The 24291-nt window shown below is 58.6% G+C and overlaps 5 protein-coding genes and 2 non-coding genes across 13 annotated transcripts; 5 read left to right on the top strand and 2 right to left on the bottom strand.

The window, feature by feature from the left end:
* The first annotated feature begins 506 nt into the window (after window positions 1-506).
* Window positions 507-1909, top strand: LOC106628324 (uncharacterized). Of its 2 annotated transcripts, XM_014254895.2 has the most exons (6): window positions 507-575; window positions 704-853; window positions 980-1073; window positions 1157-1303; window positions 1385-1480; window positions 1571-1900. In XM_014254895.2, exons 2-6 carry the CDS (start codon window positions 731-733, stop codon window positions 1696-1698), a joined length of 588 nt encoding a protein of 195 aa, XP_014110370.1. In that variant the 5' UTR covers window positions 507-575; window positions 704-730; the 3' UTR covers window positions 1699-1900. The 2 variants fall into 2 exon arrangements, with proteins under 2 accessions (XP_014110370.1, XP_087922256.1); XM_088066130.1 differs by having other exon boundaries at window positions 704-1073; window positions 1571-1909.
* Window positions 1910-2084: 175 nt separating this feature from the next.
* RAB34 (RAB34, member RAS oncogene family) lies at window positions 2085-4925 on the bottom strand. 3 transcript variants are annotated; one of them, XM_005525942.3, is made up of 11 exons: window positions 4850-4925; window positions 4124-4228; window positions 3948-4039; window positions 3540-3605; window positions 3233-3334; window positions 3077-3141; window positions 2878-2929; window positions 2653-2734; window positions 2483-2573; window positions 2288-2398; window positions 2085-2205 (listed from the first exon to the last, which is right to left on the bottom strand). In XM_005525942.3, the coding sequence occupies exons 2-11, from the start codon at window positions 4175-4177 to the stop codon at window positions 2138-2140; spliced, it is 783 nt and encodes a 260-aa protein (XP_005525999.1). In that variant the 5' UTR covers window positions 4178-4228; window positions 4850-4925; the 3' UTR covers window positions 2085-2137. The 3 variants fall into 3 exon arrangements, with proteins under 3 accessions (XP_005525999.1, XP_014110369.1, XP_087922255.1); XM_014254894.2 differs by having other exon boundaries at window positions 4857-4918; XM_088066129.1 differs by having other exon boundaries at window positions 4779-4857.
* A 295-nt stretch (window positions 4926-5220) lies between these two features.
* On the top strand, window positions 5221-7304 carry RPL23A (ribosomal protein L23a). 2 transcript variants are annotated; one of them, XM_005525778.2, is made up of 5 exons: window positions 5221-5334; window positions 5774-5954; window positions 6178-6354; window positions 6746-6815; window positions 7243-7304. In XM_005525778.2, exons 1-5 carry the CDS (start codon window positions 5310-5312, stop codon window positions 7255-7257), a joined length of 468 nt encoding a protein of 155 aa, XP_005525835.1. In that variant the 5' UTR covers window positions 5221-5309; the 3' UTR covers window positions 7258-7304. The 2 variants fall into 2 exon arrangements, with proteins under 2 accessions (XP_005525835.1, XP_087922325.1); XM_088066199.1 differs by having other exon boundaries at window positions 6746-7304.
* On the top strand, window positions 6037-6107 carry LOC148182630 (small nucleolar RNA Z17). Its single transcript, XR_015774465.1, has one exon. It is a non-coding gene; the product is annotated as a small nucleolar RNA Z17 (small nucleolar RNA).
* Window positions 6609-6674, top strand: LOC148182629 (small nucleolar RNA SNORD42). The gene has a single exon (XR_015774477.1). It is a non-coding gene; the product is annotated as a small nucleolar RNA SNORD42 (small nucleolar RNA).
* A 2562-nt stretch (window positions 7305-9866) lies between the features above and the next one.
* On the bottom strand, window positions 9867-12033 carry TLCD1 (TLC domain containing 1). The gene is made up of 4 exons (XM_005525777.2): window positions 11807-12033; window positions 11581-11663; window positions 11168-11250; window positions 9867-10738 (listed from the first exon to the last, which is right to left on the bottom strand). Exons 1-4 carry the CDS (start codon window positions 12001-12003, stop codon window positions 10343-10345), a joined length of 759 nt encoding a protein of 252 aa, XP_005525834.1. The 5' UTR covers window positions 12004-12033; the 3' UTR covers window positions 9867-10342.
* A 275-nt stretch (window positions 12034-12308) lies between these two features.
* NEK8 (NIMA related kinase 8) lies at window positions 12309-23922 on the top strand. 3 transcript variants are annotated; one of them, XM_088066139.1, is made up of 15 exons: window positions 12309-12519; window positions 13731-13936; window positions 14834-15066; window positions 15709-15840; window positions 16027-16235; window positions 16641-16720; window positions 16982-17163; window positions 17384-17534; window positions 18589-18665; window positions 19815-19932; window positions 20213-20363; window positions 20478-20641; window positions 20849-21007; window positions 21114-21272; window positions 22849-23922. In XM_088066139.1, the coding sequence occupies exons 2-15, from the start codon at window positions 13801-13803 to the stop codon at window positions 22875-22877; spliced, it is 1980 nt and encodes a 659-aa protein (XP_087922265.1). In that variant the 5' UTR covers window positions 12309-12519; window positions 13731-13800; the 3' UTR covers window positions 22878-23922. The 3 variants fall into 3 exon arrangements, with proteins under 3 accessions (XP_087922265.1, XP_087922266.1, XP_005525833.1); XM_088066140.1 differs by lacking the exon at window positions 12309-12519 and adding an exon at window positions 12828-13018; XM_005525776.3 differs by lacking the exon at window positions 12309-12519 and adding an exon at window positions 13372-13458.
* Window positions 23923-24291: the final 369 nt, after the last annotated feature.

Raw genomic sequence — 24291 nt, 5'->3', positions numbered from 1 at the left:
TCGCAGCCCACAGCAGCATTCCCAGAGCGCTGCCAGGGCTGTCCCCTCTGCCCAGCTCCTGTCCTTGGAGCCCATTGACAGTCAGGACACAGCCCTGGCTCACTGTGGGAGCCAGAGCTCAGCAGGGCAGGACAATGCCTGGGCACCCCAATGTGGATGTGCATGGACTCCAAAAACCCCTGCCCTGCCCAAGGCCACCCAAAGCTGCAGAACATCCCCCGAGCATCACCCTGTGAGCATCACCCTGTGAGCATCACCCTGGCTCACTGACCCTTGCCCCACAGGGTGCCACCCCACTGTGCCACCCGTGCCATGCCCTGGCACTGCTGGCACAGACAGCTGGTGCTGGGGACACTCACTTGGGGTGCAAACACCACAGCACTGCCTGCCTGGGACAGCAGAGCCGTTGGGGGACATCACTGGCCCATGGGAAGGGTTCCTGCCTGGCACTGTCCCAGTGTCCAGCTGGCCGAGGGTGCTGGCCCAGTGCCACAGGGGCTGCCCCTGCCCAGCTGTCGCTGTCTGTGACGCTCTGTGACGGTCCTGCTCGGCTCAGCCCGGCCACCAGCACCCAGGTATGGAGCTGGAACAGGAACCCTGGGCCCTGGGGTGACACATGTGGGTGTGGGTGGGGGGCACCAGGCCACGGGGAGCCCAGTGGAGGCTGGAGGTGGGAAGTCTGACCCCCCCCCTTCATGCTCAGTGCTTGCAGCGCCTGCAGTCCCCACACATGGACCTGTGCCACGTCCCTGCCACCCAGGAGAAGGGCTGGTACCTGGCACTGATGGCCCCCAACATCAAGGGTCCCAACTATGCCTGGCTGGACCCCTCCCGGCTCTACTGCCACCCGCAAGTACCCAGTGCCTGGGGGGGATGGCACCCACAGGGGTGGGCTACATCTCCACAGGGCTGCTGGGGCACCCAGCTGTGGGTGTCCATGGTGGGCTGCAGGCACCCAGCACCTCCACTCTTCCCCCAGGGCTTGCAGGACTGCGTGGCCGACCTGCTGCAGCCTTTCCAGGGAGATTCCATCGACATGGTGGCCGGCATCGATGCCATGGGCTTCATCCTGGGTGAGGGGACACGGGACACAGGTGAGTGTGGGGTCTCTGTCCCTTGGTCCTGGGGGTCCTGACAGTGCTGTCCCCACCTCCAGGTGCTGCAGCCGCTGCCACACTGCAGAAAGGCTTCCTGGCCATCCGCAAAGCCGGGCACCTCTGTGTGCAGACAGCGGCACAGCCCTACACCGACTACTCGGGCCGGGAGAAGGTGATGGAGGTCCGCACCGATGCCATCTTGCCGGGTGAGCCCACGGGGTGCTCCCCTTTTGGGAGGGCTGCCAGTGTGAGCACAGGGCACTCATCCACAGCCTCACCCCCTCCAGGTCTGCGCATCCTTCTCGTGGACCAGTGGGTTGAAACTGGGGGCACCATGAGAGCGGCCATCGAGCTGGTGGAGCGGCTGGGTGGGGTCGTGGCAGGTAGGAGAGGGCACCCCAGGGTGCACCCGTGGGACCACCATTCCCATAGGCTGTGGTGGCCAGTGCTGAGCCCACTGTGTGACCCCACAGGTGTTGCTGCCATCTGCATGGAGAACAGCGAGGGAGGGAAGTGGATCCAGGAGCGCTACAAGTGCTCCCACTGTGTCCCCCCCAGCTTGCAGCCCCACTTTGACCAGCACAAGTTTGGCTGGGCCTGATGTGGGACTGGCACCTTGTGTGTCCCCTGCATCCCCCCGAGGGACACAGGGCTGCTGGCTCTGCAGGATAGGGATGCTCCTTGGTGGAAGAAGGAACCCGTCCTCAGCGGCAGCCATCCATCCTCCTGCTTGCCTATGAGCCTGGGGACTGCACCCAGGGACAGGGAGACCCACAAGCAGCCCCAGCCCCATGCCTTTCTTACAAAGCATAAAAAAGGTTTAATTAAGACAAAAGGGAGCCTGAGGGCATCTTCCCCCTGCAGCAGTACCTGGGTTTGCATAGCTACAGGAGCCACACACGTGCTCCTGCCCGCCCTGGACAGGGGTGCCCAGGCAGGCAAGGGGCCAGGGGAGGCTGAGGGAGGCAGGGACGTCTCCTCGGGGCCGGCCGGGGTCGCCCCTCTTTGGTGTGAGCATGGAGGGGACTGGGGCTGTCCCCTCACTGGCAGCACTTGGGTTTCTTGCGGGGCATTGACAGGTACAGGTCGCTCTCCTTGCTGCTGATCCCTGAGGGACAAAAGGAAGAGGGTTGGTGGGCGGGTGGGGGGACAAGGGGGACACCCATGGAGGGCTGGCCAGGGCTACTCACGCACGGTGTCGCCGATCCTGCGGGTGTTGCTGCCGCGCTCCAGCTCGGCCACCACGCTGCTCTCAAAGGTCAGGGCTGCCACTCGGAAGAAGAAATCCCGCACGTTCTCCCCTGCCCCATGGGAAGACACCCCCTGAGTGTCCCCTGACCTGGCTGACGCTGGGATCTGCATCCTCCCACCCAGCTGGGACTCACCAGTGAGTGAGGAGACAGCCCAGTACTCTGCCTGCATCTCCTGAGCCACCTTGAGAGCGTCCTTCTCCATCAGGCTGTACTGTGCTGGCGTCTGCCAACCGAGCCGGGCATGGGTGGGTGACAGGGACAGCCAGGGCACAGTTTGCCCACAGGGAGAGGGACACACTCACGCTCAGATCCTTCTTGGAGCCCACCAAGAAGAGGATCACGTTGGATGGGTCGTTCTCCTTCAGGGCATCAGCCAGCCACTGCCTGTGGGAGCCACTGTCACCAGCTGCTGGCCGAGCACTGCTCTCGTGTTCACACACCACAGCAGCCCCACAGCCCCTCTCTGTTCAGCCCTCAAGGCCCCCACGCTCATCCCTGGTCCCACCCCTGGGCCATGTGTCACCTACCGTGTATGCTCCAGGGACCCCACATCGTTGACATCGAAGACAATCACGATGGCTGGGGAAGGAAGGAGGGGTGAAATAGGGACAGGGACAGTGGGCAGTTGGGATGCAGTGGGGATGGGGACAGGGACAGTGGGCAGTTGGGATGCAGTGGGGATGGGGACAGGGACAGTGGGCAGTTGGGATGCAGTGGGGAGCTCACCCTGTGCTCCCCGGTAGTAGGTGGAGGCGATGCACTTGAAACGTTCCTGGCCGGCCGTGTCCCACCTAGGGGGGGGGTGGTGTGGGAGGTGAGGAGGGGTTGCAGGGGTGTGTGGGGTGTGTGGGGTGTGTGGGGAGGGGGCTGGCACCTACTCACAGCTGCAAGCTGAAGGGCACACCCAGCACCTCAAACCGCTCCATCTCGAAATCCACCCCGATGGTCGCCTTGTAGTTCTTATCAAAAGTGTCCTTGCAAAACCTGCGGGGGGGTGATGGGGGGTATCAACATCCCCTGAACACCCATCCCAACCCCTTGAGGGCTCAGTGCCCCCCGCCCTGGGGGTGCCCAGCACCAGAGTCTGGCTGGAGCCAGGCTCAGCCCAAGGTGCTGCTGCCCTTTGGGGGACAGGGGTCACTCCCTCCACTCGCCATCCCCCTCCAAGCCTCCCCGGGGGTCCCGTTACCGGTTGATCAGGCAGGTCTTCCCCACCGAGAGGTCACCCACCACGATGATCTTGGAGATCTTGAACCTGCAGCGAGGGGGACGCGCGGCTCAGCAGGGTGGGGGGCACCCCCCGGCTGAGCCCGGGAGCGGAGGGGCTCGTGGGGTGGGCGGCATCACCCCACGGCCCCTCGTGTCCGCAGCGCTCCGCATCCCGGCGCTGCCGCATCCCATGCCGGTACCCCCGTGTCCGCCCCGGGCTCCCCCCGTGTCCCCCCCGCGCCGCATTCCAGGGCCGTGACGCAGGGCTCGGCATCGCGCAGCGCCCGCAGCCACGCGGCGCCCACGCTGCGGACCCCCACCCGCGGCTGGCGGGCCCCTTGTCACCCCCCCATCCCAACATGGGGACCCCAAAGCACGCCGGACTGACCCCACAGTGCCCGTCCGCTGCTCCTGGCAGGCGCTGGCCACCGTGGGGTGGAAGGCGGGGCGGGTGTGCAGGGCGGCCTCCTTCCGAAAACACTGTGAGGGGGACAAAGAGGAACGAGCGGGGTGACCATGAGGCTCGGCGGGGTCACCCCCGCGCTGGTGTGGCCCCCTGCTCACCGGGGGCAGGTCGGCGATGACCCTGTCCCTGCGGACCGGAGCCAGCACGTTCATGGTCCGTGGGTGGCTGGGTGAGCAGGGATGGGATGAGGGTCCCCGCGAGGTCTGGGGACAGAGAGAGCAAGGAGTGGCGATGTCCCCACGTCACAGCTGTCCCCATGAGCAGCATTCTGGAACATGGTTGTCCCCCGTATCCCCAGGTGGGGCTGTCCTCTTATCCCAACAATCTCCACTTTGCCAGGACATGGTCTCTGTGTCCCTATTCCCCGCGTCACTAAGGATGGCTACCACCTCAAGCCCCCTGACTGTGGCTGTCCTCACACCCTGGGGCACAGCTGTCGCCGTGTCCCAGCCATCCCCACATTCCGAGTGTGCCACCCCAGTGTATCACTGTCTCCCTGCCCTCAGGTGTGCCTGTCCCACAGCCCGGGACACAGCTGTCCCCGCGTCTCACCACCCCCACATTCCCACACCCCCGGGTACCACTGTCCCCATGTTCCATCCATTCCCGTGTCCCCGCTGTCCACGTGCCCCGCAATGTATCTGCTCCCAGCTCCCACCCATCCCCATCTCCGTGTGCCACCGCTCCCCCCGCGTCCCTCCCCGTCCCGTGTCCGCCGTGCACAGACCCCGCTGCCCCCTCGCCTCAACCCACTCCAAGATCAAGCTCTCCCCGCGTCCTCCCTGTCCCCACGGTGAGGGAATGAAGTAGGGTGTCCCCGTTACCGCGAACCTCGCAGCGCCGGTAGCGGGGCTCGGTGCTTCACGCCCAGTCCCGGAGTAACCGGCGTCCTGGCCCCTCCCACGCTCTTGTTCGGGGGTGTGGGAGGGGCCAGGACGCCGGTTACTCCGGGACTGGGCTATTGTGCTGCCACCACCTCGACGGGACCCCGGTAATCCCCCGCCACCCTGGGGCTCACCCCTGTCCCGGACCGCCACGACGGCGGGAAGGGACAGCAGAGTGCCAGACTACAACTCCCATGACGCTTTACGGCGCGCGGGACACCGCTGCGCGTGCGCAGACGAGTCCGATAATGAGTACTACCACTACCGGCATGCTTCGAAGTTGTCTCGCGAGTTGAGGGGGCGGGCTAACGGGGATTCTGTTTTGCTCCCGCGAGATTTGGGGGTAATAAGCCCGTGCGCCGAGGCCTGGGGGACCCCTTTCGGCTTCTGCCTGGCCAAGATGGCGCCCAAGGCGAAGAAGGAGGGTGAGGGCTCGGGGTGCTGGGTCCGTATTGGGGGCGTGGGACGGCGTGTGGGACCCCGCGGGGTGTTGGTGTATGTGGGGTGGGGGACGGGCTGAGCGAAGCGGGGAGTTAGGCAGGGTTCCAGCGCTTTGTTGGGCGCGGGCACGTGGAGGTGGCAGGCCGGGCCGGCCGGGTTGTCTGACGGGGGTGGGGGATGTTCCCATCTCGATGCTGGGAATCGTGCGTGGCGAGGGAATAAGTGCGTTTTCCCACATGGAGGCGGGAGACTTTTACTTCGGTTGGGCGTTTTGGGGTTCCTCTTGGTTGGATGAGGGAGCGTGGGCCGCTGGGTGAGGTCCTGCTCATTGACCAGGGGAAGCCGTGCCCGGTTGGGGAGCACATCCTGACCTTCCAGATCCTTGTGGAGATCTTTGTAGTGCTGACTGAGCTCTCGTCACAGCTGTGCCTCCGAAGACAGAGGCGAAGGCAAAGGCGTTGAAGGCCAAGAAGGCCGTCCTGAAGGGGGTCCACAGCCACAAGAAGAAGAAGATCCGCACGTCGCCCACTTTTCGCAGGCCCAAGACGCTGCGGCTACGGAGGCAGCCCAAATACCCCCGGAAGAGCGCCCCACGGAGAAACAAGTGCGTTTGTTTCCCTTGCTGGGGGGTTTGGGGGGTGGGAGCAGCCTCATGAATGGGCTGGTGTGGGGACCTGGTGGTTTGGGATGCAGGTGATGATTTTAAGCGACCAAAGCCTGAGAGTTTGTGATTGTAACCTTAGGTGACTGATGCACCCCAAAGAAAGCCCCTGAAGTTCAGGGGACCACCTGTCAGCCCTCTTTTAATCATAGGACCTCTCTTTCAGGCTGGACCATTATGCCATTATCAAGTTTCCTCTGACCACAGAATCAGCGATGAAGAAGATTGAGGATAACAACACTCTAGTGTTCATCGTGGATGTCAAGGCAAACAAGCACCAGATCAAACAGGCCGTCAAGAAGCTGTACGATATCGATGTGGCCAAGGTCAACACGTTGATTAGGTGAGAAGGGGGAGGAGAATAAGTCCCTGGTGGGTGTGAGGTGTTTAACTTTTAGCAGAAAGTGGGAATATGTGTGAGATTCAGCAGATGCGCAATAAAGCTCCATAGCTAAGTGCAGCTTTTGACTGAGCACATCTTGGTGGAAGTGGGAAATGTTGGCAGACCAGAAGCTTGGTTTCCTCAGGGTGCTCTTGGCTTTCTCAGGGGGCTCTTTGCCTCTTAGCAAGGAGCATTTTTGACACCCAGGGAGTCCTGTGCAAGTGATGTAAACTTAAAGTCCACTGAGTAATGTGATGTTACCAAAGGAACCACTGATGCACATGGGAGTTGCAGGGATGTGGAGCAGGGGGGAAGAGTTGCCTCTGTTCTGATGCCTCCTGTTCCTCTCTAGGCCTGATGGAGAGAAGAAGGCTTATGTACGACTGGCTCCAGATTATGATGCACTGGATGTGGCCAACAAGGTGAGATGTCTTTGAAACTTGGAAGCTTTTCTTGCAGCTTGTTTCGGGTCTTCTCTACTGATTTTTCTTCCTGAGTTTCCTCGTGAGGTACTTGTGCTTCACGTGTGGTGGCGCTTTCGTGGCCTTGTAGGCAGACAGGATCTGAGTGTTGAGGAGCCACGTTCTCAGTCAGTTCAGTCCTCAAGGTGGTTGGGGTAGGCAGGAGGCAGAGGTGGTACAAAGTGCAGTAGGGGAATGTACAGCACAGGGATCACTGTGGAATAAATCTACAAAGTGAATGTGTAAAGCTCTTGGGCAGGTCTGGGAGGAGGAAGCCTTGGGGGACAGGAGTCCTGGGGAGATGCAGCCATGGCAGTGATGTCTGTGGTGGAGGCTCTACCTTTCTGCCACCATAACATCTGTTTTAACATCCTTTGCTTCTTTCTAGATTGGAATCATCTAAACTGCATCTGCCGAGGACTGTACAGACTAATAAACATTGTGACACCACTGAGGGCTCCTGTGTTTTGTGACAGCACAGCCCGTGTGAAAAAGAGCACCCAGCAAACTTCTGGGCCTTCATTTCATTAAAGGGGCTCCTCCTTTGCTTTCTGGCAGTGGGTGGGCAGGGCTCACTGCTCCATGAGAGGGTCATGCAGGAGCAGTGGTGCCCTACTCAGAGAGTGTCTGGAATCCTGTCATCATGAGCTGACACCTAATTCTCAAATATCTCTACATTTACCCCCAGACCTCTCACGTCTTGCATTTTCTTGTATGGCGTAATTAGGATGTGTTTGTGATCAGTGTTTTGGGTGTCCTGCGTTGCTTCCTTGTGGAGCAGACCACGGGTGGCCACAACAAAAACATGTCAGTGGCTCTGATGTGACACAAGTGACCTGTCACACCATTTCCCAGTGGATCAGCTCTCTGCTTATGCTGCAGGTTGACTTGGAACCCTCCTGCTAATCCAGCAGCAGAGGCTTTGTGGGTTTTTCTGGCACAATCTCTGCTCCACATGCTTGTAGCGTGTGAGTTTCCCTATTGCTGTTCTTCACAGGGTTCACGGTCCTCAGGGCTGTTTCCAAATGCTGCTGTTGCTACCTCTGCAATGTTTGGCTTTAAGTCTGTAGATGAAACCAGTTTTTAGAGTGTTTGGAGTCAGGAGAACATGGAGCACTGGGTGAGCTGAGAATGGGAGAATTATGGAAAAGTCTTCAGGGTACTTGAGCTTAAGTACATTACTTAGACTTGGTTGAGAAAGATGAGGAAAGCCATGACCAAATACTGATTGGGGTAATTGGGCTCTTGAATGGTGGGACACCGAGTTCCTTCAGACCTCTTGTGGAGGGTGGCAGATTCCTGGGACAGTGGTGGATGGAAAGCAGGAACTGCTCCCAGGTGGAGATTTGTGCTGGGTTGTGTGGCCCTGGCGTGACACCCCTCACTTGGGTTTGGGGGAGGTGGGCAGGAGGTGCTCCCTGCCTGCTGTAAAGGATGAAAAACTGCCTGGAGGGAGGAGTGCTGCTTCCCTGTGTGCTTCCCTGGCACCAACCCAGCCTCTTCCCTATGGATGTCACCCCAAGAAAGATGTGGGAAAATGCCCCTCTTGTAGCAAAGCTGCTGTCATTGCTGGGCAAGGATTTGGTCTGGAGAGCCTGGATGTGCTGCTGCCAGAGGCTGGGAGGGATTCCACATCAGCATGACTTGCAGTCAGCCCCGGCCTTACCTCAGCTCAGCCCAGTGGTGCTGCCCTGGCACTTCACTTGCCTCTTGCTCCTGGCTGGCAGCCTGCCTGATCCACAGCTGCACTGCTGGGGGACGCTCCTGCTGGAAGCCAGGACCGGAGCAGCAGGGAGCTGTGCTCCCTCCTTTGGGAAGCTTTGTCATGTCTGGCCTTCCACCCTGGTTTAAGGACAGGGGAAGTGTGGGCTGGTCTGAGGCTGTGACCTGCTGGGACAGAGCTGTGTGCTTCATGTGGAGAGACAAGGGGAAATGTGTGCAGCAATAGGGGCGAGGGGAAAATTAACATTTGGGCTCAGTTGTGTGGGCTGACTGCAAATGCAGTCATCTAAACTGCAAAAAGGGCACGAGGCTTAAGCTGCAGCTGGAAGACACACACAGCTGTTGGGATGTGCTGCTGACCCTGCCAGGGCTGCTGAGCTCTGCTTTGAGCAAGGAGGGACAAGGCAGTAGGTTTGGAACTGGCAGCAATCCCTGCCCACAGTGTCCCAGCTATCACATCTCTATTCCAGCTGCCATGCCGTTTCCTGGGACTGGTGTCAATACACACCAGGGAGTCCCAGCAGGATCCAGATCCTACAGGGTGTTCCCAGCGCACTGGTGGAAAGGTGATCCTCACTGCCTCCCCTTAATCACCAGCTTATTTCAGCTGCAGTGCCTGTCTCTGCCTGAGCTGGGCAGGTGCTGGGGTGGGTGGGAGGGACAGATTCTGCCCGGAGCAGGGGCTGGCCAGGAGTTCCTTGAAGCTCTGCTGCTAATGCCAATCCGGTGCGATCCCGGAGCTCTCACATCAGCAGGATTTGCCTTTCCGGTGCTACACAGGACTGGCTTGGCCAGTTCTGGCCCCACTCTCCCTGGGAGTTGAATCCCCCTTTTCCTCCCACTGCTCTGGGAGAGCTGCTGGAACCATCCTGGTCCTGTGGAGAGGGCCCAGCATGCTCACAGGGCTGCAGCTGCACTGTGCCAGTGAAGATTACTCTAGGGGGATGCAAGCATGCAGCAATCTTCCAGGAAGAGCCCTTGGCCTCACATGGCTTCTCCACGCCAGCTCGCTCCACTTCACGTGGCTGCTGGGTGAGTCACACAGCCCAGCCAGGCTCCTCACCGCCAGGCTGGTGCCACAAGGCTCAGTACCTCTCCTGGATCACTTCAACTTCCCTGCACAGCCCTGGGTCTCTGGAAGAGCAGAGGAATGAGGGAGAGGAACCCATCCATGCGAGGGATAGAGTTGTGCTGCTCAAGGCTCAGCTGAGTTGGCAGGACCCAGCAGGCTGAGAGGTCCCTCAAACAAAGAACAAAGTGAGCAGCAAGCATGTGCCCTCTCTCTCCCCGAGTACTGCCAGCACTCCTCTGGGAATGGGCCACATCCTTTCCTACAGCCCTGGCGCAGGGGGAGTCCCTGACTTGCTCTGCCCCACAGAAGAGCCAGCCCAGGTGTGCTGCGGCAGCAGTAAACAGACCAATTTTAATGCACATAACACCCAGCATCACCACGGGAGGGACTCGTCCCCTCCCTCACAACCCTTCCAGGCCATCAGCCGCGAAGTGCAGCCAGCCCTGGCCCTCCAGCTGCCTGCAGGAAAGCTGGTTTGGGCTGCTTCTCCATCGGCTGTGCCTCTGGTTTCAGCAGCATCCCCGCAGCTCGGTGAAGCTGTTGGGCTGGTCCAGCAGGGAAGCACTTTTAGGCAGCAGAGCGGGTGAAGGCAGGGCCTGGGGCCAGGGAGCGAGCCCTAAGGCACATCAGAGCAGCTTTGGAGAGCCCAAAACTTCCAGGAGCCAGAGCCTGGGTCCCCCTCGGCATGCACGGCTCAGTCTATCAGAAACTTCTCACCGTCTACATCTCTGCCCACAGAGCCCTTGCGCAGGGAGGGGAAAAAATCGGAGCGGAGGAGGCGGGAGAAGTACATGAGGATCATGGCGTCGAGCAGCAAGAGGTTGGCAGTGAGGAAGGCACCCTGGCCCTGCACCTCCACGTAGCGGAGGAAGTACCAGGTGAGGTAAGCCTGGGGCGCCAGGCGGAAGGCGAAGTACATCACCAGGTTGATGTACTTGTTGGCCTCGTAGAGTGCTGGGGAAGGCACGTTGCTCATCTTCAGCAGCATGCGCACCGTGAGGAAGATGTTGCTCACCTCCACCAGCAGCAGCAGTACTGCTGCCACCAGGAAACGGCCTGTGAGGATGAGTGAGATGAAGGCAGAGATGGCCTGGAACACAAACATACACACAGAGCAGGGTCAGCTTGTCTTGCCCTGGGGAAAGCGAATTCTTCCCCACCCTCAGTGAGAGCACACAGTTCTACTCCCCCCAGCCAGAGATCCCAGCAGGCATCTGAGCTTAGAGAAAAGCAGCCCAGAAAGCCAGATCCCCCAGCAGCAGTTACACCTCCCTGGGCTGTGATAAGCCTCCAACTCTTCCCCCTCCCAGCTCAGCAGCCTGTCTGGCTCCAGGCACTCAGAGCCGATGCTGGCAGGCATCCTGCCCTGCCAGGCGCCCTCGCCTTGTTGATGCAGAGCCTACCCTGGCAGCCAGGGTGAGGCAGAGGGAAAGGCTCCAGCTTGCCCTGCCATAGCCCATGAAACCTGGGTGGGCTGAGCCCCAGGGTGTGTGGTAGCCCCCATGCTCGCCATACTCACCATGGCATGGTGCACCAGGTACTCCCAAGATGAGCGGGACTGATGGTTGAAGATGATGTCAAGGGTGTCGTGGATAAAGTATCCTGTGGGATTGAAGGAGAGTGTTCAGAAGATCTGGCTTGTGCACTGTTACCCACTGTGGAAAGGAGGAGCAGCGAGGAGGAGGAGTAGGGTGCTGTGACTGTTCTTCAGGTGTCAGAGACACCTCCACCCCGTCTGGGTATGGAGAGATGGCTATTCCCTGGAGGCTGGCGGCCTGTGGGCTCCGTGCTCGTGATTAAGGCAGAAAGCATGGAGCTGCCCAGCCCTCGAGCAGGGGGCTCATCCTGAGCCAGCATACCAGGCGAGGCTGAGCAGGGAGTGGGCCAAGTCCGGCGGGATGGCTGCGGCCACTGCCCTGCCTGGCTCCTTACCTGAGGAAAAGCAGACCAGCAGGTGCCCTGAGACGCTGTAGCCGTCCTGGATGTCGGAGAGCAGCTCCGGAGAGTGCCAGAGGCTGGGAGTGAGGAGAGAAGGAAGGGGGTCAGCCTAGACTCCGGGACGGGGAACACGGGGACCTCCTACCCCCTGCCCACTCCTCAGGAGTACCCAGTTCGCAGCGTGTGCACCGTGCCCGCCGCCCCGCGCGCTGCCCGGTACCTGAAGAGGGCCCATAGCCCGGCCAGCACGGAGTGTGCAAAAGAGACGAGGAGATTCCTCCAGCGCCAGAAGCGGCCGGGACGGCTCCTTACGGCGGCGGGCTGTGGCAGAGCCAGGGCCAGCCGGCGCAATGCCCCGAAGATCGCCAAACTGCCGCCCACCAGCGCCGCCGAAGCCGCCCGCCAGCCCGGGCCCATCACGCCCAGTCCGGCGGCGCGCGGCCGCGGCGGGCGGGGCCGCAGAGCCACGCCCCTCCCGACCACACCTTAGCGCTGGCCACGCCCCCCGCATGCGCCAGCGGGGCCACGCCTTCTCATTGGACACGCCCCCCGCTGGCCACGCCTCTCCCCGCGCGCGCCTGCGCGGGGTTGGCGGTCGTTAGGGGCGTGGCCGCGCTGGCCGCGCCTTTCATTGATAAACGGCGCGCTGGCCACGCCCCCGGGCGCGTGTGTACGCGCGGGGCGCTGCGCGCACGTGTGCGGAGTGTGGCGCGGGGGTCTCGCACCTCTGTGGGGTGTGCGGGCTCCTGCGCGCGTTCCCGCTGGGCGGTGCTGCTGAACGGGCCTGGTATTGCCAGACACCGCACTTGGGGGTGTCAGATACTGCCCGTCTGTACTGGGCAGCGCGGCAGACGTCGCACATCTGTGCTGGGCTCTGCACATCTGCCACAGTGATGCACATCTGGCGTGGGCCTCGTACATCTGTTCTGCGCTGTGTGTGTGTGTTCTCGACACGGTGTGGTTGTCGCCGGAGGTTGTGCGCATTGTGTCGGGACGGGGGATGCCGGGGAAAACGTGTTTGGAAAAGTAGTGGGAGCAGCTACAAACGCTCACCTCAAGTCATGGATGGGGGGCTGCGGCACTCAAAGGTGCCCCTTAATACCAGGCTGCAGTAGGGTGAGGCCGAAAACGCGGTACCGAAACGCGGCGGGGTGCTGGTTCCTGCGTGAGGGTCCTGCCCCATCACTGTCCCACGTCGCAGGGCGCTGGCTTGCGTGAGGGCGGGCTGACCCCCTTCCCCGTGAACCGAGCTGGCTGTCACTAGATGGCAGCAGGGCCACGTGGCAGTGCCACCACTGCCACTGCTGTCACAGTCCCCATTCCAGGACAGAGGCCGCCATTCCTGGGTGCAGGGCAGGACCCGCTTCCACGCTACAGCCACCACCACGGCCGGCCCCAGGGGTGCTCATGGTCCTGGGGGAGTCTAAAGCAGGTCTGGGCGGCCACGGAGGGGATTCGTGGCCCTTATGCTGGCCCTGCAGCAGCGCAGCCCCCCGCAGTGTGTGCCCCTTCAGGCTCTTCGGGGCTGGAGGCTGTTGGGGACACCGCCGCTTTTTGGGGGTGCGCGGGGTCCTGCTGGCATCCCCCAGTTGGGGCGGACAGCCCAGCGCACCCCAAACCTCTCTGTCCGGGTGCTTCCCAGGAGGGTCTGGCTCCTGGTGGCACTGGGGGTGCAACCCAAGGGAGGGGTGGCGTTACCCGTCCCACCCCGCCCGAAACACGGAGCCCCCACCCGGCCCTACCCACACGGCGCGGTTTGTCCGCCCGCGGACGCCGTAGCAGCGCGGAAGTGTCTCCATGGAGACGGAAGGAGCCGGGCCCAGGGATGGAGAAATACGAGCGGATCCGCGTGGTGGGGAGAGGGGCTTTCGGGTGAGGGGGCGCCGAGGATGGGCGATGGGGACGTCTCCAGTCTTTCTGCCTCCGGGCGGGAGGCCTTTAAGCCGCGTCCGCGTGGCAGCGAGGCGCTTGTGGCCGCGGCAATGCGGGGTCGGCCGGGGTGTGGCACCCCGGGGGACACGGCAGAGGGTGCGTGACACCTCGAGGCGCGGGGATTGCAGGCGATCCGTGTCACCCAGAGTGATGGCCAGGCCCTGTGTTGTGTCCCTCGTCCCCGCGCTGAGGCCCCGTCCCTTTCCTCGCAGCATCGTGCACCTGTGCCTGCGCAAGGCCGACCAGAAGCTGGTGATCCTGAAGCAGATCCCTGTGGAGCAGATGAGCAAAGATGAGCGGCTGGCAGCGCAGAACGAGTGCCAGGTCCTCAAGCTGCTCAACCACCCCAACGTCATTGAGTACTACGAGAACTTCCTGGAGGACAAGGCGCTCATGATTGCCATGGAATACGCCCCAGGTGGGCCCTGCTGCCCTCCAGGTCCAGGGGGTGCCAGGCACTTGGCTCTCTTTGGGTCAAGTTGCTGTGGTCTCATGTTGTGCTCCTTGTAAAGATCTTGGGCTTTTGACCCCCAGGAGTCCAAGCACGTCTCTCTTGAGGAGACATTTTTGTAGAAAAGTATCTGTGATTCTTGGTGGACACCAAGGCAGGTGACCAAGTATTGATGCAGGTCGTGGAGTCACCATCCTTGAAAGTATTCAAAAGAGAGATTCTGGTCCTGGACAACCTCAGTGGCCCTGCTTGAGCAGTGACCTTGCAAGGTCCCTTAGAACTTCAGCCACTCCATGGTTATATGCCTTACACCTGCTAACCATGTCCAAAACAAGGAGATTTCAAACCCTGATCAGCATGTTACTGTCTGCCCTTAGCTCAGGTTTCAGGCACATTTCCCTGTGTCAACTCTGTTGGCCCCACATTTCTAACAAGATTTCCTGTGGAGTTTTAGATGAAATCGTTTGCATGAGGGTTTGCTAAAAGCTGTACCTGAGCCCTGAATCTGGACCTCCCCGACAGGGGCCTCTCTGTGCCACGTGGCCTCTTGGACTGCAAGAATTCTCTTCTGCAGAACAGGCTGATCTTGTTCTGCCATGGAGGTTTATGTCTTCTTCCAAGAGCTGTAATTCTAGTGTTTCTTTTCCTTCTGCTTTTGATAATATGTCAACAGTAACTTCACTCTGGCTGTTTCTTCTGCCCAGCAACTGTGCTGCCATTGGAGGATTTGCTGTGTATTCCACCAAGATGTGTTTTTCCCACATACTTGGCTTGTTAGAATGCCAAAATCCCCCCATTTTTAGGCCAAGTTTGTGCTGTCCTGTGCAGCTCCCTGTGCCCACAGCCCTTTGTTGTTCCTTGCAGGGGGCACTCTGGCAGAGTTCATCCACAAGCGCTGTAATTCCTTGCTGGATGAGGACACCATCCTGCACTTCTTCGTGCAGATCCTCCTGGCCCTGCACCACGTGCACACCAAGCAGATCCTGCACCGTGACCTGAAGACCCAGAACATCCTCCTGGACAAGCACCGCATGATCGTCAAGATCGGAGACTTTGGCATCTCCAAAATCTTGAGCAGCAAGAGCAAAGCCTACACAGTGAGTGGCAGGGGAGCTTCTTACCCCATGCTGTTTCCAGCAGGCTGGAAACTCTGGATTTGGTTCACAATAGTCTCTGGGAAGTGGCTTTAGGCAATGCTGCTTTGTTCTTGGCTGATGTCTTCATGCCTGAATTTGCTGTGGCTCTGTGGGCTGCAGAAAGGGAAGACTGACCTGCCCAAAGCTGGGAGAGGATGGGGTGTCTGGGCCCATTGGTGAGGGCAGACAGGGTGGCTCCTGCTGGGGGTTGTGTTTGCAGACTGGTCTGACACATCCTCAGCAAATAAATTCCTGCCTGTGCACTCCCATCCTGCCTTAATCTCCTTTCACTGCTTGGCTTTGAGTGTTTTTCTCCACCTGGGCTAATCTGACCAGACGTTTGTATCACGCTCAGCGCTCTGGGCTCTGGTTCTCTGAAGTGGTTAGAAGCAAAATTAGAGGCAATCACTATATGTGTCACTGGAAAGGCAAATCCTCTTGTTTTTCACTGAGATTGTCAGGCAGCTGTTGATGCCAAGGGAACAAAAGCCCAGCTCTGTGAAGCTTTAGGTGGTGGTGTTCCAGCCAGTTCTGCACAAAGCCTTCCTCTTTCCACCTCTCTGCCCCAGTTTCACTGCACTGTGGTGAATTTTTGTCTCGTAGGTGGTGGGAACTCCGTGCTACATCTCCCCAGAGCTCTGTGAAGGGAAGCCTTACAACCAGAAGAGTGACATCTGGGCCCTGGGCTGTGTGCTCTACGAGCTCGCCAGCCTCAAGAGGGCTTTCGAAGCTGCGGTAAGAGCGATGTGGTTTACACGTAGCACAGGGAGCCCTGGCCTCTCACAGAGGTGAAAATGTATGCTGGGATCACTTCTCAGCGAGCCAGGAAGTGTGAAGGCAGAGGGCAGTGCTGAGAGCTCCTTCCTCCTTGGCCTCGCCCCTGACTGCCCGGCCACTGTGTGTCTCTTGTTTTCTCTCCAGAACCTTCCTGCCTTGGTGTTGAAGATCATGAGCGGGACTTTTGCCCCAATATCGGATCGATACAGCCCCGACCTGCGCCAGCTCATCCTCAGCATGCTCAACCTGGATCCTTCCAAGCGGCCCCAGCTGAATGAGATCATGGCCCAGCCCATCTGCATCCGGCCCCTCCTGAACCTCTACACAGACGTGGGCAGCGTCAAAATGAGGAGGCAAGTGACACTGCCACCTCAGTGTCCCTTGGGAAGGGCTGCCACAGCCCACAGCATGTCTGACCAGCTCACTGCCTCCGTTCTGAGCTCCAAAGAGAGCATTTTCTCAATGCAGCTCTCCTGTGCTGTCTAACGTGCAGCTGCTGCTGGCTGAGCTTGGCCCAGGGGCTCAGAGCCAGGCAGGTGCCATGGCAGGTGTGAGCTTGTCATCACAGTGACAGCAAACAGAGAGTTGTGAGCACAGGGGGAAGTGAACAGGTGCCAAGTCCCCTCTCTCAGGTTGTTTAAAGCACCAACAAAGCAGTGCTCTGAGTGAGTCACCTGTGGCTTCTGCTGTAGCTCTGCCCAGACATTCTGTGATCCAGGGCTCTGCAGGACATTAAAGGCTGGATTTTGGTTTGGCAGGCCTGAAAAACCCTTGGCTCCAGTGCCCACAGTGACCCACAGCCGGACAGGGGGACGGGCGAGTAGTGCCAGGCCAAGGGGTGAGTTCTGGTGTGGTGTGTTCAACTCGGCTCCATTTGGAAGGACTCTTTCCTTTGGATGACACAAGTCAGAGAGACACTCAATGTTCTGGGGAGAGAACCTTAAGAGATATCACCTTCCCTGAGCTCCGGAGGAGCTCCTTGGACCAGCACTGGTCTGGCTCTGGCAGCTATGCTGGCACCCAGACTGGCTGGTGCTGTTGCTTTTTCTGTGGGAGGAGAGTCAGGGATCCACATTAATGATTTCTCTGTGCCCCACAGGTGTCCGATGTGGTTCAGCCAAGACAGGAATCCCACCCCCACTGTCATCCATCTACACGTGGGGCAGTGGGATCACCACCCCTCTCCGCCTGCCCATGCTGAACACCGAGGTGGTGCAGGTCTCTGCTGGCAGGACACAGAAGGCTGGGGTCACCAAATCTGGGAGGCTCATCCTGTGGGAGGTGAGTGACAGGGAGCCTGGGGCAGACAGTGGCTGTGGAGCCTTGGGTGTGTGATTTCTGTGAAGAAAGCTTTTCTGCTCACTCAGAGACCCTGGCACTGCCTCCTCCAGGCACTCCAGGACTGCAGTCCCAGCCAGGGTGTGGGTAATGCTGATAAGCCTATGGGAAGGGGTTCATCACTGTTCTCCAGCCCACCTCTTCCATGGCTTCTCTCCATCAGGCTCCTCCCATGGGTGCTGCTGGGGGTCCTTCTCTCCCAGGAGCCACTGAGCAGCTCCAGCCTCAGTTTGTGTCCCGCTTTCTGGAGGGCCAGTCTGGAGTGACCATCAAACATGTGTCCTGTGGTGATCTTTTCACAGCCTGCCTCACAGGTGAGCTGTTGTGTCCTGTCTTCACCTGCCTGGGTCCCAGAACTCCCTAAAACCCAGTGGGACTGCCTGGAGAGTCTGCTCAGAGAGGAACCAGAGAGATGCTCTGGGCTGGAGCGACACAGAGGCCTCTGTGGCCTCTCATGTAGCATCATGTGGAGGTCAGAAATGGCAGACATGGTCCTCTTGTGATGCCACCCTGGTCAACTTGTCTGGTGTGGGGAGGGCCACAAAAAGATATTTGGACTTAGATGATCTTAAAGGTTTTTTTCCAACCTAAATTATTCTATGATCCTATGAAATCTTCTGTGCTTGTTGTCCTGGTTGCATTGGTGTCACCTGAAACCAGAGCTGACAATGGGGATTGCCGTGTGAGGAGAATCTCTGTCACATACTCTGTGAGCATAAAATGAGCACGTGCAGTGACCAACAAAGACTGGTGTCACAGTGAGGAGTCAGTGTGAGCTGCTGCAGGGCTGGTTGTCCTCAAACTGCAGGAAAACAGGGCTTGAAGCCCCCTCAGAGCAGTCCAGGATGTGTTCTGGGTGAGAGGGGAGCACACACACCAGTCCAAGGCCATGTTTGTGTAGCAAAGCCCTCCCAGTGGTCCTGTGGGAGCTCTGTTTGCTCTTCTGTTGGGAGTCAGGGCAGCAAATGACAGATACACAGTGGACAAACTCCATGGGCATGTGTTTATCCTACCTCCCATGGCGTTTCCTGCCACCCTTCTGCTGGGCAACTGCTCAGGGAGTGCCTCTGTGACTTTAACACCTTGACAGACCGTGGGGTTCACAGCTTCTGCGTACACAGCTGCAGCACTGTTATCTCAGCACTCTTATCGCTGCTGTTTGTTTGTTGAGCCATTGCAGCGTGGTGAGGTTGCAGCTCCCTGGAAGCTCCTGCAGCTCTCTGGAAGCTGGCTGAAGGCTTGTGGCCCCTGCAGCTCGTTCTGAGTCAGAGTGGGTCCAATGTCCTGGGAGCCATGGCCACCCCTCAGCTGTGTCACCTCGCAGGGCCTCACATGTGCCACTGACAATGCTCCTTTCTGCTCCTCCAGACAGGGGGATAATCATGACCTTCGGCAGCGGCAGCAATGGCTGTTTGGGGCACGGAAACTTCACAGATGTGAGCCAGGTTGGTGGAGAAGGTGCTGGGTGTGCTGCTCCCCCAGGGTAAAGGATGGATCGTGGCTTCTGCACCACGTGAGCAGGCTCATCCCAGCTCCAGGGATATGCATCCTAGGCATGCTCTGGCATCTGACCCCCTCCCCCTCCTCTCCCTGTCACTGCGGGTTTTAAAAGACCCAACCTGCTTCTCTTTTTCTTTCCCCCCCTACACAATGATCCCTTTGAGCATGGGGGAAGTCAAGAGCTGCCTTGTGGTTGTTGTTGGCAGGCTCCCAGCTTGGAGCCTGCCTCTAATCACACACCTGCCTGCTTCACTCTTGGCCTGCAGCTGCCAGGGTTCACTGAGAAAAGTTATTTTTCAAAAGAGCCAGTATTTAAAGAAGAGCTGTGTGTTTCCGATTGGCTCAGAACACTGGGGCTGAGGGCTCATTGCTCCCTTCCAGCTTCTTCCTCGCCTACCTTCGGATGTGGCAGCAGCTGATGGCTTCCAGCCGAGCCCGGGGACTGGTGCCATTTGTCACTGTGATCAGCTGGCCCATTTGTTCCTGCTCTTCCCAGGGCTGAGCTGCTCCCTGCTTATGGCTGGGGAGGGGAGACCAGTTGGAAGCAGCAGCCAGATCCCAACAAACGGTGCTTTTCACTTGAGGAAGATAATGAGTATGAGGCGAGGTGTCAGATCTAACAGCAGGTCACAGCAGGGGCTGGGTGAAATGTGGAGATCCTGGTCTCTCCACAGCCTAATGAATCTGAGCCTTAACTCACAGCTCCTCTGCACGAGAGCCTTTGAGCCAACGCATCCTGCACCAAGCCCCTGCCTGCTTGGAGCAGGGGCTCGTTCACAGCCCCTGGCACTCCCCACATGGGCAGGGGGGCAAATCCCAACCCTTGCTGAACCTCTTCCCTCTCCCGTGCTGGATGCTTTCTTCCGCCCCAGAGATGTTTGCATTATCTTCTGTGCTGCGTGCACGTAGTCTCTTATCCCTTTGAAGACTGTTTGGAACAAAAGGAAAAAAGAAATTTCTCTGTTGTTTGTGTTGGATGAAAACTGGGATGCTGCCAGCGCTGTGTTGAGTCTGGGGGGGCCGGGTGAGAGGGACTGGAGCAGCCGGGCAGGCTGTGAGGTCTCGGCTGACGGCTGCTGCTCTTCCCCTGCCAGCCCAAGATTGTGGAGGCCCTGCTGGGCTATGAGATGGTGCAGGTGGCCTGTGGTGCGTCTCACGTCCTGGCGGTCTCCAACGAACGGGAAGTGTTTGCCTGGGGCAGGGGGGATAATGGTAAGAGATGTCTGTTTCACAGAACAGGGCTTGTGCCTGTTCCCACTGCCTTTGCTGCTTGCCCACAGTCCCCTCCAGATGTGCCAGGGTGGGTGTGTGTGGAAGAGCTGCAGCTGTTTTGCTGCATACCAGAGCCCCCATATGGAGCGCTTTGGGTTTCGCTGCTTTCTGGGATCCAGGGCTGGGCTCTTGCAGCAGCTGTGTCAGTGCTGTTCTCAGTGGGGCTGTGCTCAGGGTGTGTGTTGCCATCAACTGTTCCCTGCTCTGTTCTTCCTGCCAGGTCGGCTTGGGCTGGGCACCCTGGAGTGCTACAACTGTCCTCAGCAGGTCACAGTCCCTCCAGAGCATGAGGCTCAGAGGGTCATCTGTGGCATCGATTCCTCCATGGTCCTCACAGTGAAGAACCAGATTCTTGCTTGTGGGAGCAACAGGTAAGAGGGGTGAGGGTCCATGCTCCACATTTTATGCTCCTGGGCCCATCTGTGTTGTGACCAAAGGGTTCCAGAAGACATCTCTGTGTGATCCTAGAGATTTTCCCTGTGCAGGTGTAACAAGCTGGGCCTAGACCGGATCAGTTCAACAGAGGAGCCTTCCCCAGAGGACCAGGTGGAAGAGGCCACTGTGTTTGTGTGTGCCCAGTCAGCCCCCTTGAACCAAGAGTCCATTGTGTGTGCTGACATCGGTACAGCACATTCTGCTGCTGTCACAGGTGAGGGTGTGTGCCCAGATTCTGAGAGGGGGACACCTGCATTTTCCCTGTCTTCCTTCTGCCTGTTTCCCATGGGCAGTCTCTCAAGAGACACATGCTCTCAGTGTTGAAGTTCTGTGGAGCAGGATGCTCAGCCTGAAGACAGCAAAGAGGGGTTTCAGTGTGTCCCGAGTGACACCCAGTTGTGTCTCTCCTCTCTGCTGTCAGCCTCTGGCCATTGTTACACCTTTGGGAGCAACCAGCACGGGCAGCTGGGCACCAACTCCTGCCACAACAGCCGTGTGCCCCACCTGGTTTTGGGGCTCGAGATGATGAAGGTCACCGTGGTGGCTTGTGGAGATGCCTTCACTGTGGCCATCGGAGCAGGTGAATCTGAAGTCCCCATGTCCTGGGCTGCAGCAGGCCCTGGCTGGCCTCTGCCTCTGCTGTGGCCAAGGCAGGTGTGCAGCAAGGAGTTTGTATCCCTCTGCAGATGGCGAGGTGTGCACGTGGGGGAAAGGAGCCAGGGGACGCCTGGGCAGGAAGGACGAGGAAACTGGAGTGCCGAGGCCAGTGCAGCTGGAGGAGACACATCCATACCTGGTGACCTCTGTTGCCTGCTGCCACGGGAACACACTGCTGGCAGTAAAGCGTGAGTAAGGGCTTTGTCCCTGTGATTCCTGCCATGAGGACACAGCCAGACACAATGCCTTGTGACCGGAGCTGTGCCGAGTAACCCTGGCGTGTAAGCTCAGTGTTATTCTGAGCTGTAAATGAATAGAAGTAACTTCCAGCCCAAAATAATTCCCCTGCTGCTCCTCAGCTCTGTGACACTGCCTCTCCCGCTGGGCAAGGGGAGCAAAGGGATGGCAGAGGCTGTCTCATGCACTCCCAGACAGGTAGGCTGGCCAAGCTGCGGCTGGCATGCCAGCAGTCCACAAAGTATCCAAAAAGAGCAGCTCTCTAATTGATGCTGCTGAAATAGAAGCTGAGATTTGAGGCGTCATTTTGGCTGCTGCCTTTCCATTGTGGTTTGGAAAAGATAGTGATGGTTTTGTGGTTCCTCTCTGCCCAGGCCAAAGGCAGCATCATGGCTCGGTTAAAACGTGCCTGTGGCGTGACCTGCCCTTCCGTTGCCTGGATGTACAACGGGAGTCTGGCCCAGACTGCTGCAAGGGCCTTTCTTCCTCCTCTGCTGGGCTGATTATGGCCTCAGCCTGGGCTGAGGGATTCCAGTCCCAGCCCACTTCAAGGAGGCTAATTACAGCCCGGAGGGGAGGAGGCCCGGCTGACAGCCCCGGCACTGCAGAATCGTCCCTGGCTCTGTTTCATCCCTTCAAGTGCCCAGCTCTCATGTGATGTGCGCTGCCACATGAAGGGGATGGGGAATGGCCGAGTCCCCAGGCTCAGGAACAAGTAGGGCATTTGTCATGGGAGTGAAAGGGTTTTGTCTCTGCAGGAAGACTGCAGGCTGCTCTCTCCTTCCGCTGCTGGAGTCACCCTGTGCTCTGTGGCAGCTGGTTTGTGGGCTCCCACCTGCAGCACTTTAAGAGCAGGGACTGAGTGTGTAGCCCCATTGCTGTCCCTCTGCCCAAAACCTTGTCCTGTCCCAGTAGTGGGAGTGTAAACTCAGTGGTGTGAGGACAGCAGCCTTGCCTGCCCCAGCATCCCTCAGTAACCAGCATGCAAAAAAGCACTAAGAGCGCTGTAAAGAGGTGAGATTTGGGCTTTCACACAGCTCAATCTGTCTGGAAATTTCTCCAGAGAGAACACGAGATCTGGTGACACATGTGATGTCATTGCTGCTGTGATCTGGCCCGGGAGGGTGCTGGCACAGGCGAGCTGTGCTCCACCTCTGGGGCGGCTGTTCTGCTCTTTCCATGGAGCTAACCCTGCTTTTGACTAGCTTGGGCTGCTGCCCAGGTTATCATGAGCTGCTGCTGCTCCCTTCTCTCAATCCTGCTGCAAACAGAATAACTGGGAGAAGCCAGGCTGGAGAGGAGGAGGAAGAGAGCACAAACCTGAAGAGTGTGTTCTGCCCTGCCTGGGCTCTGCTGGGCATTGCCTCGCTTGTGCCTCTACTGAGGTCTTGCAGTGTAGGGAAGGGGACAGGGATTTTGGTGCCCATCTGCTGGGTATCAGGCCTGTGTGGGGCAGAACACTTCTTGTAGCTTCATCAAGGTGGGGCTTCCAGCTAAATCTTGGTCTTTACCCTTTTTTTGTTTCAGCTGTTGTGGAGGAATCGCCTTCCCAGTGAGTGAGAGCAGCCACATCCTGCTTTTCCTGCTGCTCACAGCGGCCTGGCTCAGACCCACTCCAGGCTCCAGAGCTCCTCAGCTGCACTCCAAAGGCAGCACTCCGGAAACAGAGAGCTCCTAACGATGGTTCCCAAGGAACCAGAGCTGGTCTCACTTATTATTCACTTCACTGTATTGTCACTGTGAACCTCCAGTGCCTGAGAGTCGCTGCCCCGAACGTGCCCAGAGCTGCGGTGCTGCCTTCAAGGGGTCATACTGTGGCTCTTCCCTTCGCTGCTGGAAGTGCCTGTGTGGAAGAGTGAGGAGCACAGAGGTTGTTTTCCTCTGTGGAAACTGTTTCTGGTTACAAAGCCCAGGCTGACAGCTCCATGTGTGAGAGAGCTGTCAGCCTTTGCACAGCAGCGTCTGGAGTCAGGGCCCCAGGCGCTGTGCTGGGTAACTAAATGCAAACCTCTTTACTAATTAGAGAAGTCTGTCCTTTCCCATCCCCCCCCTAAAACGCTTCACCCATTTATTGAGCACACTTTGGAGGGTCTTGTCTGCACGCCTGGCTGCGCTCTGCATGAGCAACCTCCCTGTGCTGCACAGCTCTCCCCAAATGCTGCCTGGAGCTTTCCAATTACAGCCTCCCCTGGCCCCAGGAGCTCACTGGAGGATCCTCCAGCTGACATTTGTCCTCAGGCCCCTCAGTCCTGCTGCTGACTGGCACACTGGCTCCCAACTGAGCTGGGGAAGGCAGCAAAACACAGCCAGTGATCGTCAGTACTTGAAGTTTTTTAACCCAATTTTGTCCAGGGAGCTGATGAGTTTTCACCAAGGGTCTTTGCGGGCAGGAGAAGCACATCCATGTGTTATGGACAGGAGTCACGTTTTTTGTCTCCAGAAGGGTTGTTTCCTTTCTTTTTTTTCCTCTTCTTTTCTTTTTTTAACTTATATTTGCCCTGGGCCATTTTTTGATGAGCTTCTGTTTCTGATCTGTCTGACATTGCAAATGCTCTTGCCTTTCACATCCATCTTTGTGCTGTTGCCAATCTGTTGTGTATAAAGTCAGTGCTTTCATAAGCTGGCTGAGATGAAATCTCTCTAATTATTTTTGTGATTCTTTCCTGTTTTCAATGAGGAAAACCTCGACGGGCTCTGGTAAAAGCCAAGTGATCCCTCTGTCATGTGGAAGGTAATGAATTTCTGCAGCTCTCCTGCCCTTCCTTCCCTCGCCTCCCAGGCTCCGGCTGGGGAAGGGAGCAGGTCCGGTCCAGCTGGGAGAGGCGTGTGCAGCCCTGGCTGCAGACACAGCCTCCCTGTTTGGCTCCTGGCAGGGTGGGTGCACGGGTTTTTCCCTGCCTTTTTTGTTTCTTGTGGAGCTGCCTTCTCGGGCGGTTACACCCTGCTATCCCAGGAAGCTGACTGGAATTC

The sequence above is a fragment of the Pseudopodoces humilis genome, chromosome 23, assembly GCF_049639895.1.
Source record: "Pseudopodoces humilis isolate 2021_Gansu_Grassland_sample_001 chromosome 23, ASM4963989v1, whole genome shotgun sequence".
Lineage (NCBI taxonomy): Eukaryota > Metazoa > Chordata > Aves > Passeriformes > Paridae > Pseudopodoces > Pseudopodoces humilis.
The sequence above is the reverse complement of the archived record's forward strand: the minus strand, read 5'-3'. Positions and strand labels throughout refer to the sequence as shown.

What these genes read in the sequence shown, in the direction of transcription:
- LOC106628324 (XM_088066130.1), top strand. Translation starts at nt 731, where the DNA reads ATGGACCTGTGCCACGTCCCTGCCACCCAGGAGAAGGGCTGGTACCTG. An exon ending in TGCCATGGGCTTCATCCTGG is followed by an intron (nt 1,074 to 1,156) that starts GTGAGGGGACAC and finishes CCCCACCTCCAG; the next exon opens with GTGCTGCAGCCGCTGCCACA. An exon ending in CACCGATGCCATCTTGCCGG is followed by an intron (nt 1,304 to 1,384) that starts GTGAGCCCACGG and finishes CACCCCCTCCAG; the next exon opens with GTCTGCGCATCCTTCTCGTG.
- NEK8 (XM_005525776.3), top strand. Translation starts at nt 13,412, where the DNA reads ATGGAGAAATACGAGCGGATCCGCGTGGTGGGGAGAGGGGCTTTCGG. An exon ending in GGCAGCGTCAAAATGAGGAG is followed by an intron (nt 16,236 to 16,640) that starts GCAAGTGACACT and finishes TTGGTTTGGCAG; the next exon opens with GCCTGAAAAACCCTTGGCTC. An exon ending in ACTTCACAGATGTGAGCCAG is followed by an intron (nt 18,666 to 19,814) that starts GTTGGTGGAGAA and finishes TTCCCCTGCCAG; the next exon opens with CCCAAGATTGTGGAGGCCCT.
- RAB34 (XM_005525942.3), bottom strand. Translation starts at nt 4,177, where the DNA reads ATGAACGTGCTGGCTCCGGTCCGCAGGGACAGGGTCATCGCCGACCTG. An exon ending in GTGCCCTTCAGCTTGCAGCT is followed by an intron (nt 3,142 to 3,232) that starts GTGAGTAGGTGC and finishes CCCCCCCCCTAG; the next exon opens with GTGGGACACGGCCGGCCAGG. An exon ending in CAGGATCGGCGACACCGTGC is followed by an intron (nt 2,206 to 2,287) that starts GTGAGTAGCCCT and finishes TTTGTCCCTCAG; the next exon opens with GGATCAGCAGCAAGGAGAGC.
- RPL23A (XM_005525778.2), top strand. Translation starts at nt 5,310, where the DNA reads ATGGCGCCCAAGGCGAAGAAGGAGG. An exon ending in AGCGCCCCACGGAGAAACAA is followed by an intron (nt 5,955 to 6,177) that starts GTGCGTTTGTTT and finishes CCTCTCTTTCAG; the next exon opens with GCTGGACCATTATGCCATTA. An exon ending in AAGGTCAACACGTTGATTAG is followed by an intron (nt 6,355 to 6,745) that starts GTGAGAAGGGGG and finishes GTTCCTCTCTAG; the next exon opens with GCCTGATGGAGAGAAGAAGG.
- TLCD1 (XM_005525777.2), bottom strand. Translation starts at nt 12,003, where the DNA reads ATGGGCCCGGGCTGGCGGGCGGCTTCGGCGGCGCTGGTGGGCGGCAGT. An exon ending in GCTGGTCTGCTTTTCCTCAG is followed by an intron (nt 11,251 to 11,580) that starts GTAAGGAGCCAG and finishes TCAATCCCACAG; the next exon opens with GATACTTTATCCACGACACC. An exon ending in ACCTGGTGCACCATGCCATG is followed by an intron (nt 10,739 to 11,167) that starts GTGAGTATGGCG and finishes TTTGTGTTCCAG; the next exon opens with GCCATCTCTGCCTTCATCTC.